The sequence below is a fragment of the Peromyscus californicus genome, unplaced genomic scaffold (genome assembly GCF_007827085.1).
Source record: "Peromyscus californicus insignis strain IS unplaced genomic scaffold, ASM782708v3 Scaffold_6__1_contigs__length_162567912, whole genome shotgun sequence".
NCBI lineage: Eukaryota > Metazoa > Chordata > Mammalia > Rodentia > Cricetidae > Peromyscus > Peromyscus californicus.
The window spans coordinates 46,022,554-46,034,863 of NW_026294584.1; the positions used below are offsets into that span (position 1 = coordinate 46,022,554).

Genomic DNA, 12,310 nt, shown 5'->3' on the forward strand with positions numbered 1-12,310 from the left:
ACACCAAAAGACAAGGGAGCTGAGCTTGACTAGAGTCATCTTTCCTACTTAGGCTCTTTTTAATGAAAGCCCCTAAAATAAGAACGCTGCCATACCTGAAGCACCATAAATACTGGAATATCGCTGGGACTTAGAGCCAGACGGAGAGGACTCCTTCATCCGGTCGATCACATTTTCTGAAAGCTGCAAAAGGAACATCAGAATGGAACTGATGAGACAAAAGCCAAGACAGAGCAATAACATCCAAGCACCCACATCTGCATCACTCTGTGTAACCAACGGCCTACTCATTAGACTCGCACTAACAGCTGTAGGGCTGCTGTAGAACTGCACAAGCAAAAACAGTTTTCAAACTCCAAGCCACACCCCACAGCACTGCTCCTTTATTTCCTCTAATGTACGAGTAAGTGTTTATTGTAAATAACATTTCTTGGTTTGTGTGGTGCACTAAGTTATAGTCTTGGAGAAAATGTCAACCACCAAAACTCCCTCAGTATTTATTCAGTAAATATTTAGTAAATACACATGTATGTGTGCATGTATGTATGTATTTATGTATTAACAGACCTCAGTTCACGCCTTCCTTCCCTTTCTCTCACTGACTTTCCTTCCTCCCTCCCTCCTGTTCAAGGCTAAGAACACACAATTGCTTTCAACAGCTTTGATTAGGCACTAATTCTGTACCAAGAGCAGGCTAGACTTGGAGGATTCATAAGCATCAAGCTGCTAAGAGAGAAGTAGAATAGAGACAAGGCATTTAAGTATGCCATGAAGGGTGCTCCCTGACTCTGCCAGCCTGGAATGGAAGTCTACAGAAACACAATGGGCAGCATCCAGCCAGGCTGCAGGGACAGGGCTCAGGGAGAGAAGACTCATGGTGGAAAGATGAACAGAACTCAGGAAGAGAAAGTGACAAGGCAAAGAAACCACACTGAGTGTGGATGAGAAATGGGGTTGCCACCACTAGACCTCCAAGTGGAGAAACCAAATAGGTTGCTGGCAATAGGCCAGAGGCTCTGGGGAACACTCCAGCCTGCAGATTTGAGTCACCAGCCCCATGGTCACTACAGCATTATCCTTCTGTGTTTTCTTAATAGTGCTTACCAATGTCTGACACTTCCTTGCTTCCTCTGTCTTTCCCACTATAGAAAAAGATGGCAAGAGAGCAAAGGTTTGGTGTCCTATCGCTATATCCCCACACTCAATAACCCTGGAAAATACAATGGTTAGACAACTAATGACCACTGTAAGAATGAATGAATGAGCGTAGTGAAAGAGGAGATATAGAAAAAATAGTGGGTATTTCAGATTTTAAAACTTCTAGTAAACACGTTTGAGGTTAGTAAACTAAGTTTCAGGGGGCAACAGGCACTGAATATTTTAGCAGGGTAATAACATAATCTGATTTACATTTCAGAATCACCCTGGCTACAGCATAGACAACAGATTGAAGCAGAATAAGAACAGAAGAAGGACCCCTGGAGGAGACTAAAGGACCAATTAAGAAGCTATTAAGCATATGTCCACACAAAGCCTTGCACAGAATGCGCGCAGAGGCAGTGTTCATAATAGCAAGAGTGGAAACAAACAAACGGCTATTTACTGGTGAACAGATAAACAAGCATTCTATATCCACAGAACAGAATACAGTTCAGTAATAAATAAAGTTCCAGTAAAAGCTACAATATGTACAAACCCAAAAATCACAAAGCTGAGTGGAAATGACCAGACACCAAAGGCTACATACTACAAAACTACTTCTTTTTGTTTTGAGATGGGTGTCTCACTATGTAGCCCAGGTTAGCCTCAAACCTCCTGCATCCACCTCCCAAGTGCTGGGATTACAGCTGTAGGTCACCATGTTTGGCCATATTGAGACTATTTATCTGAAACAACCAGAAAAGACAATTCTATAAATAGAGCATCAATAAACAAAGCTGCCTAGGGCAGAAATGGTTGTACGGATTAACTATAAAAGGACTCAAGGCGTTACTCCGATTATGAAAATGTCCTTAAAAGGTCACTGCATAACATAGTGGTTATTTTAGGAACTACTGAACTGTCTAGTTAATCCAAGTACATTTGGAGGCATGTAAATTATTCTATAATGAAGTTGTGGGGAGAGGTGCTATTTTGTTAATACAATAGTTAATATATTCAAAAGATATTTAGAGCCTTGCATGGTAGCACATGCCTGTAATCCCAGCACCATGGAGGCAGATAAAGGAACAAGAGTTCAAGGCCAGTCTGGGCTATATGAAGACTGTCTCAAAAATAATTCATGTCTACAAGGTATGTGCAATTCAAACTTGCTACCATGGACTTAGTGCTTACAGCATGTCATCTCTACCCTGCTGCTTTACTCATCCAATCCTTAACAAGCCTGTGGGGGAAATAGTTACATTATATAAGTGAGTGAAAAAATGACTTCCAGACAAACACCAGTGAAGCTGGGGTTCTAACTCAACAAGTCCAAGTCTCAAGATCAACATCCAATATCCCTCTCCAGTACACACTCCACATCTGGTAAGACATGGGAGCAAAACAGAGGTCAGTGAGGACCCTGGGGCTTCTGGCTCAAGTGGCAGGGTGATGCCCCTCCATCTTCCACTTCCTCAGCTCATCACTACTGATGGCCTTCACTCTCAGTGTACTACAAAAGCACTCTGGTGTTGCCGGGCAGTGGTGGCGCACGCCTTTAATCCCAGCACTCGGGAGGCAGAGCCAGGCGGATCTCTGTGAGTTCGAGGCCAGCCTGGGCTACCAAGTGAGTTCCAGGAAAGGCGCAAAGCTACACAGAGAAACCCTGTCTCGAAAAACCAAAAAAAAAAAAAAAAAAAAGCACTCTGGTGGCCTTTCTGACCTCTCACCACACTACTTTTCCGAGGGCTCTACCTAGCCAAGTCTCATGTTCTCCCAGGCTTCCCCTGCTGCCTGGTCTCAGGGCCGCAGGACTCTCCTCTGTTCTTTGCCCTCTGTCTGTGTGCTCTTGGTATCCTTAGCCAATCTCTTGAGTTTTCCTGCCTCAGTCTCCCTAATGCAGGGCTAATGTGTGCCATCACATCCGGCCAAGCCTTCCTTAACTACTGGTGATGAATTCATGAATTTTAACCCAGCACCCTGAAAACCAGGATTAGACACACTTTACTTACTAAACAGCTGACCTCAAACAGACAGAAATACCTCATACCCAACATGCCCAAAACTGAACTTGGGCTTGTCCAACTTTCTTCCTCCCAATTTCCTTTTACCTAGTTAACACCTGCCATAACTCCATTCAGAATTTCAAATCAGAAAAGGGGTCACTTTACCTTTAACACTTACCTCAACTTATTTTCTTAGCCATGAGATCCTTAAGCCCAAAATATCAACTGAACTGTTATCAATTCTTCCCACATCTCACTTCTCATTTGGTGATAGCTAATTCTCCACCCTTATACCTTCTGGTCTCTCCCGTTAGACTTCACACTCATAGGTTTCCCCTCGCATAGGTGGCTGTTTGTTATCTCTGCCACCATTCCTTCCCACCAGACCCCCCAAGATGAAGTCAACATCCAAAAGCAATCACTCACCAAACAAATAATTCTGCATTCAATTCCAACAATGTCTGCCTAGCAGAGCTCTGGTTCCTCGTGCCCACTACATCTGACACAAACACTCCAGTGACAAGAGTATTTCCCCTTTGTGCTGAAACTCGGCCTTTCCATGACACCGAGCTCCTATACATCACTGAGTCATCCATCCAACAAATATTCCACACACCAAGTACTAAATCAAGGCCCTCGGGATACTTGTGTGAACTGTCTACACCTTAACAGGTACTTCTGTCTCAGGGCCTAAAATAAAGTAGAATGAGACGGTAAAGGAAAAACAGCTCAAGAATTGTGCTCTTTAGAGAAAAAGGCCATGACTCCTTTCTTAGAGGATAGGACAAACTAAGAAAGGTGTGTACCGAGAAGCTTTGTATCCTGAGACACCAGGGCCAGCTGCATCTTTTCTTGTTGCTTTATTTTTTGTTTCGTGATTCTAGGAGTTGAGCCCTGGGCCTCCAGCCCTACCTACCTCAGGGCTTCATCCCTAGCAGCCCCAGCTACATAATTTTTATTGTTTTGTTTTTCTGTTTGCTTGTATTCTTTTGTTTTTTGAGACAGAGCATAAAGTAGCCAGGTTAGCCTCAAACTCACTATGTAGCTCAAAGTGATCTTCAACTCGTGAACTCCTGATCCTTCTGCCTTCACTCCCCATGTACTGGAAGACAGGCAAGTGCCCCAAGTCTGGCTCCATGTTTCCTGACAGCAGCTGCTGGGTAAATTTGAAATGTATCCACAAAGTTGAAAAAGCTTTGTTAACACAGACTCCAATCCTCTCCATCCCCAGGTGACCCTGAGCAACATCCAGTTACAGGGAGCACTGAGACCAGTAGTGACCGCCCCAATCTCCAGGCACATGCTCTTGCAGCGGTATACCTCATCAATTTCCCCATATACAATAAAAGCATACCATTTCCTCTTACGAGAGAAAAACAGGCCTTCATTTCTGAAGCTCAGAGCTATTTTAAGTGATCTCTATAACATATATTACATGAAGTGATATATAATACATTTAATTCATACATATCATGTATTTTATAACAACACATTAATGTTTCAATATATTCTAATAACTCTATACCGCTGGGGCCAGAGCTTGACAGTACAACAATTGCCTAGCACACACAAAGCCCTAGGTTTGATTCTCACAAACTAAAAATAAGAAATAAACCACTACATATTGCATATTACCATCACCACAAATACTGCAAAGGAGTCAGGACCTTTATGAGTGACCTCTACCCCAAACCTAAAGCACATACAATACACATCCAATATAGCATATTATAAAGCCAGTATATAAAGCTCATCAGTTTATGTAATTTATATGTGCAGTACCTTTCACATTTTTAATTTACATTTCTATATTTCAACCCAAAATCAAAGAACCACAACATTAAAATTATGTATAACTATAACTGGTCAGACATGTTAGCTAAAACTCACTCGAGTTGTACTCAGCGATAAACATTGGCCTGTATTTTCTAAATACTCCATCCACTTCCCTTCGGAATGTATGCTGACTATTTCTACAGCAACTATGAAAGTCCTTTTATTCCCTCTAGCAATCTCAAGACGTCACCCTTCTAACAGAAGGAGCTGGCTCAGAAAATACAAGAGGCTAGCCACCTCACTTCCTCTGTCTGGGAGCTCGAAGTTTTTAGCCACTGGGGTAAATGGGGATTGTAGTATGTACACCAGAAACTATCTGGTAGGGCAGTTATTCATATAGCCATAGGCACAGATTTTCTCTCTTCTAGCTTATTCTCACCACCAGGGCCTACATGGAGCTCTTCTCTACATGGGGCTGAGGACAAGGTCTGGAGTTCTTACCAGCAGCTGTGTAGGTCCTAGGAGGAGTGTGCAAGTGTTGGGTTTTCTCTCCCTATGCTTTTTGGGGCATAGGAGTACAAAATGTCTTTCAACCCAGCAGTAAGTATTTGTTAACCTTTTGTTGCTTTTGTGGTTTCTCTGATACCTCCACATTGCTACTTAGTGTCATTCTAACTCCAACCAAACCATTTCTTAATGTAGGTTCTGGTCACATGCAGTCAAACATATGTATGTACATGTCATCCAAAGAATCCACAGTAAGCAGACTGCAGGGTTGCTGATTCGGCGCTGCCTGCATCTGTTCTTCCACAGCTGAATTCTTGGGCCTTTGAGGTGCACAGGTAGTAACGGCAGCCTTGGGCTGCCACTCTCCTGAACTTGAGCACTGTTACTTGTCCTAGCTATACCATACAGCAGCCAGGCTCTACACAGTCTGAGGTAAGCTCAGCTCTCACCTGATCTCCTCTGGGAACAGGTACTCACTTGTGAGGGAGCAGACAAGATTGAAAGAAGCTGGCCAAGATCATACACAGCCCACAGCTGTAGAACAGCTGGGCTCTTCTCTATGACAAAAACTGACCCAAAGTTGGGCAGAGGTGGGGGGTCAAAGGTACAACATAAGCTTCAGGAAGAGCTGGACAAGCCACCCAAGAAGAGGAAACTCTCCGGGTACACATTTGTCCTTAAAGAGGGCACTTCCATTAGAAGAACCTTTTCCCACCTGCCGACCATTTGCTGACCTGTACCTGCTCTTCCAGCTGCCTCTGGAATCTCCATCCAAATACCAAATGTGAAGCAACACCCCTCACACATCACATATTGATGCTACAAACTACACCCAGAGGCCCCTGGACTTTGGAGTTCATGGATTAATTCAATGTACACAAAACTGTGTGCTCACTGTATTGTTGGGGCAGAGTCCATACCTTACAAAACTCACAGAGGTTTATATATCAAAAGAACCACAAGTACCCTAAGGGTGAGCAGGAGAAGCAGGCCTGTTGACAGAATCAGCTGGCCTAGCCTACCTACCCTATTCAAAGACACTTAAGCAGGCAGAGCTTGGCCACCATTTGACTCAGACCATGGGCTCCACAGAGCACGATGTATATCATCTAGTCATCTCACTTACCTCTTCCTACTCACTGTTTGGTCTGATCCAAAAGTTGCACAAACATGCCACCCACTAATCCAGAACTCAGTATGTTTTTCAGACACAAGAAGATGAGTACAAGGAACAAATATAGTCTTCTGCTATCAGAGGGGGAAACTCAAGTTAACCTTGAGATGGTAAAGGCCGGAGTCACATGACACAGAACAGTTCACAACTGAAGCCCTAATGATTTTTCTTCAGATGTTTCTTATCAAATTGATTTAAAAAACATAGATGCAATTTTCTCTCTTGGTTTGCCCTCCAGGGAAGAACAGGTCATTTTCTGTGAACACTGGTTCCCCACTACCTTTTTAAGGCACAGACACTCAAATTGTCAATTCTCCCATTTACAGAAGAAAATGGGGTGGCAGGGAACACACACAGACTCATTTCTGTAAGCCATGTGTCATTTTCAGTTCCTATTTAACTTGTTACTTGTGTTCTGAATCCTAGAAAACTTAAGATGGCCCAAGACACTCACAGAACCTAAAATTGAAACTACAGGCTATGGCTAACAAAATAAATGTATAATCCTGGCTAACACACTCTCTGCAGAAACCTCTACAGAACTCCACATTAAGAAATCTCTTCATTTGCCGGGCGGTGGTGGCGCACGCCTTTAATCCCAGCACTCGGGAGGCAGAGCCAGGCGGATCTCTGTGAGTTCGAGGCCAGCCTGGGCTACCAAGTGAGTTCCAGGAAAGGCGCAAAGCTACACAGAGAAACCCTGTCTCGAAAAACCAAAAAAAAAAAAAAAAAAAAAAAAAGAAATCTCTTCATTTAGGGGCTCTTGACTGCCCACATCTCCCAGAGCCCACGGTGTGTTGCATGGCATGCACAGAGCTCTGACTGGCTCCTGTGAACGTCAGCTTGCAGCTTCAAGGCCAGCTGCAGAGATCCATTATGTCAGAAATGATGATAAGTGTAACTTTGAAAATGATACTCATTGAAGTTGACATTTGCTCTGGAAGAGTCCACTCACAGCTCTGATGCTTCAGATAAATTCGTGAAAGATGGGGTCCTGAGCACACTTCCTAAGCAGGCACAGCAGGTGGACCCAAAAATCCTATTAAGCACAAGTGAGTAATAAAAATGCTTGTTTTTCTATCACTAGAAAATTTGAGACTTAGAGAGAGTACAAGGCAAGAGAGAAATCCTTCATACAGTCCATACAAGTAGTTTCATATGCAAAATTGAAGCCAGGGATAAGAGTACAGGCTATTTTACAGAGGGCAGAAAAATACTAGCAACTGCTCAGAATAAAGGAAAAAGCAGGACTGTATATCTAATACCATGAAAAGTAGTGCCTGCCAGCAAGAAGAAACTGGAAACTTGACACTGTAAGTAGGTCCTTTAAGTGCAAGCTATAAGCACCTCAGCAAAAAAAAAAATATGGAAACTCGTGATCTATTAATAAACTCGGCCTAGTTAGTGAATTTTCTGTTGCTCACTAAATGCTACTCTTTCTATATCAGGATAACTGAGATGAAATTACTAATCTCGTCAATGGAACAGAATACAAACTAGTTTCCCAGGAATGAGTATTGAATTATTGGTATACTCTTATTTTTCTTAACTGATGATCCTAAACATTATAAAATTGATCAAAATTTGAAAACCTTTCTTAGGTCAAGTTGCATTAGCCTGTGAAGTCCAAAACTGGAGTCTGGGGCTCATCTGTCCATGTTTTAACAACTGCCTAAAGACAAAGCCTTGCTTACATGCTGAGAATACTGCTCTCATGCCTGGAAAGCAAACAAGATGACTGTTCAAAGCCAAGAAAATATCAAGAGCAGCCAAGAGAGATTTACAAGACTCAAACAGGGGATGGAAAATCCCAGGCTCCTCACTCGCCCTGTAGAGTCTCTCATGGGGCACAGCATGCTCTCCTGTTTGGTTATTTTGTGGTCTCATAGGTTTAAGCTTCAGCTCTCCTGAGGAACTCCAAGCTACCACGGTAAGTGCAAACACTGACAAAGCACTAGACACAGGGCCAGGTACACACATGCCACATTCTCACTAATATGCAGTTACATGGAAACAACGGATAGGGAAATGCGCTCAAAGGTGACTTGTCCATGCCCTAAGCTATACTAAATCCTACAGAGCAAAGATCTGAACCCAGGTTTGTGGGATCCCAATGCACTTTCAAAGAACTCCAGAATTTTAAATGTGAAAGGAACTCTATCATACTAATGACCACTTTTTATTTATAAATCTACAAAGCAGGCTGGGAATATAGCTCAATGGTAAAGTGCTTGTCTAGGACATGGAAGACCTAAGTTCAATTCCCAGCACCACAAAATAGTAGTTAATAATAATAGTAAACTAAAAGTCCACAATTCGTCACGAGTTTTACACACCTTATCCTCTGACCCTAACCAAAAGGTGTGATAACATTCAGACTTATGGATAAGGATGTGTCATCAGAGAGGTGACTTGTCCAGTGTGGTGGTATTTTACTTGTACTGAAATGTGATTTTAATTGTGTCCAGAGCCACAGACTAAACATGTCAGCTTAATTCCAAGTTGGCTTTCTCCTGTGCATGACCTCAAGGAACCCAAAATGACCTCCAAGTCCTCACAGTTCAACAGCTTACCAGTTTTTGGAAGAAACTGCAACAGGCTACATTTGTTCTCAAAAAATTGACAGTAGCAAGAAGTTCATATAAACTCAGAGCTGGAAAAGAGAGAACCGGAGAGATGTACTTGGCTCAATCTGAAGAGGAGAAACTGAAAAAAGCTCGGGAGATCACAGTCCGTCCTTGAAAAAGACAGGAAGTAAGGAAACCCGGCCAAGGGCATTTGCAGAAGAGTGGCACACAGACCAAAAAGAGGCTGCCTGCCTGGACTGTAACAACAGAGATAAAATGTATCTGTGAGAAGGGCAGCTTACTTCAAGTTGTGTGGCTGAAGGGCATGGTTTAAAAAAAAAAAAAAGTTTGCGAAAGTCTTTTAAAACAATCTCACCGCTGGAATCCAACACTTGCCCCACTGTCAGCCCATCACGCAACATCACCTGATATTTTATCCAAATCTCTATGCTGTGGCCAAATTCTCTTTCAATTTTGTTTTGTGCCATTGCTGTGTCTGTACTGACACATGAGGACATGCATGTACTTACACATTTTTCTAACCAAATCTCAACTGAGACTTTTTTTTTTTTTTAAGTTTTCACTCTCTGGTATGGAACATTCAAAGCCTAGTGACAACTTACTTTTTTTTTCCATCTCTGTATAAAACTTGTTTGTAGTAATTCTCATCTTACTACAAAAAGTACCAACTAAACCACAACATAGCAAAGAATGTGGCCTCGTAGTTCTATCACTGATTAGTATAGTGAGAATTGATGGTCACAGACCAAAAACTCAGTTCAACAGTTTGGAGTTTCTATCAGGAAAACTTTAATAAGTTCTTTTCAAAGTAACAAACTTCAGAGGAAAAAGTTTTTAAACACTTGAAATCTTTTTAAAGTTTTATTTCCTTGTAACAAATGCTAAAAAGTTTCTTACATAGTTAACAGATTAATTGTAGCTGTGTAAAAACAGTAGAGGGAAAATATGAAGTACCCTAAAACCTTCTGAAACCATTGGAGTGCTTTATTTACTAGGTACAAGTGTATTTTCCAAACCACGACGCTCCAAAGTCAGGTGCACAGGAGTGTTAATGAAGTTAGTGCCGGTATACATACCCCCTAGAGAAAATTCAAGTTTTCATTTCATGTATCAAGTACACGCAAAGGATATTTTAAAAGTCTCTACAACGTATCCCTCAGAACTGACTGTCTTAGTTCTACCAACCTTGAAGAACTGCAACTGACCTCTGCCCCTATCAGGCTGGCAGACAGTAGGTCTGTAGTAACTAGGCCTGGTTCAAAACTTGGGCCAACAAACCACAGGGGAGGTACCTGGGGAAACAGGTGGAAGAGAAGGAGCCAGAAGCCAGACGTTAGCCAGCAGGGCCAGGAATGACTTGAATGCATGAGTGTATGTATGTGTTGGGGTGATACCATCAGAGTGGCACTGAATGGCATTAAGGGTCATCCCTAAAACGCCAATTCACCCGGAGAGAGAGAGATGTGCGTGGAAAAGCAGGGTTCGGGTCCTGAATAGGAGACACACAGACCGGCACAGTGAAGCAAGTTTCAATTAAGCCCTGCAACTAGTGAGCAAGGACGACGTGGTGGCCCGGCAACCCTATCTGCCCCGGCAAGGTGCCTGGCGACTGGCACACTACCAAGAACTTTCTCTGAATGGACGTTCCGAGTCTTGAAACTATGTGCTTCTTCTCCGAGACCCAGACTTCTAGCGGGACAACAGCGCGAGCCGAGAGCGGAGAAGGCAGGTGCAGCGGTCCCAGGCACGTCTCAGCGTCGGGGTCCGAGTTCAGGGGCTGCCCTCCGCCCGCCCACGGCACTCACCCGGATGCCCTTCACCACGGTGATGTTCTCGTTCTCGTCCGCCTCGAAGGTGACCCGGCGGGTGCTGGCGGTCCCGCCCATGGCTCCTGCTTCTGTCCCCGCAGAGTCCGAGCGTGGACCCGCGAGCACGTCAGGACCCACGCGCACACCTGCGCGTGAAAGCCCAGGAACCCTTCCCTTGCCCGGCAGGAGCAAGGCCACGACCCCAAGAAGCAAGGAGAAGGCGCCGGTCCCAAAAGCCCGCCTCCTCCGGTCACGTGCCAGGAGTAGGGCGCCTCGGGTTGGCCCGAGAGGCAAGCCGCCCGCCTCTTATAGGAAGACGCTCCAGGATTGGTGGGCTCGGACCCGGATGCTATGGCAACAGGTGGTGCTTAACAAGGTTTCCGGAGCCTCTGAGAGTAGTGGGAATTGTAGTCTTGATCTGGCGTGGCTGGTGTTGTGACCATCTGTTCTTGCTCCAGAGTTTGCTAGGGGATCAGAGCATTCTGGGAGTTGTAGTCTTGACGGCCCGGAGAGCTCTAAGGGGTCTGCTTTCAAGGAAGTTTGTTCACCCAACCATTTGCAATTGACTCTAAAAACTTCGGTCCGTTAAGTAGGCAGTGGCACTCCAAACAACTCAAAGCTAGATGTGGGAGATGCACTCCCATAAACAAGCAATTCTTAACATTCTTATTCTCAAAGCTCTGTCACTAAACTTACCATTTTGCCATTACCATTTTGCTATTTAGTCTTAAACTTTTAAGAGCAGAGACTACATTTGCTTATGTTCCTATTTCATGGCCTATGTATTTGTTCGGCTATGTGAAGTGAAACTTTCAATGTTAGGGCTTTCAAATATGCGTACGAAAATATACAGGAAAAAGTTATTTATACCGAGCTTGCAGGCACAACAGTATTTCCCACGTTTGTGCCTCCCCTGCTCCTTCATAAGTTAGATCACCGAACGATTAGGCAGGGGAAAGTAATCGCCAAAGATGGTATAAATTCGTGGAGGAATTAATGCGTCATTAGACAAAGTTGAGATGATCTATTATGGAAAATTTCTACTTCGGTACTTTGCCTTCATGCAGTCTAAAAAAAAATTAGGTTATCCACACATTTCGTCTTTGTTTTTGTTTTTCGTTTTGTTGTTTTGCTTTGTTTTTGCTCAACACTGTTGCTAAAAGTACAGTATGATCTTAGATTTACAGAGGCAGACAAATACTCTTTAGAAGTTAGATGGGTGGGGCTGTGGATGTAGGTCAGTTGTATGTGCAACACAGAGAGAGCCCTAGATATGTGGGGGAGGAGAAAGGAACAGGAGGAAGAAGGAGG

At 43.6% G+C, this 12,310-nt stretch overlaps 1 protein-coding gene across 2 annotated transcripts in view; it reads right to left on the reverse strand.

Moving 5' to 3' along the window:
- The window catches only part of Chchd3 (coiled-coil-helix-coiled-coil-helix domain containing 3), a 281,829-nt gene extending 270,582 nt beyond the window's left edge, over positions 1–11,247 (reverse strand). For both annotated transcript variants that reach the window (XM_052720434.1, XM_052720433.1), the window contains exons 1-2: positions 10,997–11,247; positions 96–183 (exon numbers count right to left, since the gene is read on the reverse strand). In XM_052720434.1, the coding sequence (XP_052576394.1) occupies positions 96–183; positions 10,997–11,077 (169 nt within the window). In that variant the 5' untranslated portion in view covers positions 11,078–11,247. The remainder of the gene's footprint in view (positions 1–95; positions 184–10,996) is intronic.
- Between the last annotated feature and the right edge of the window lie 1,063 nt (positions 11,248–12,310).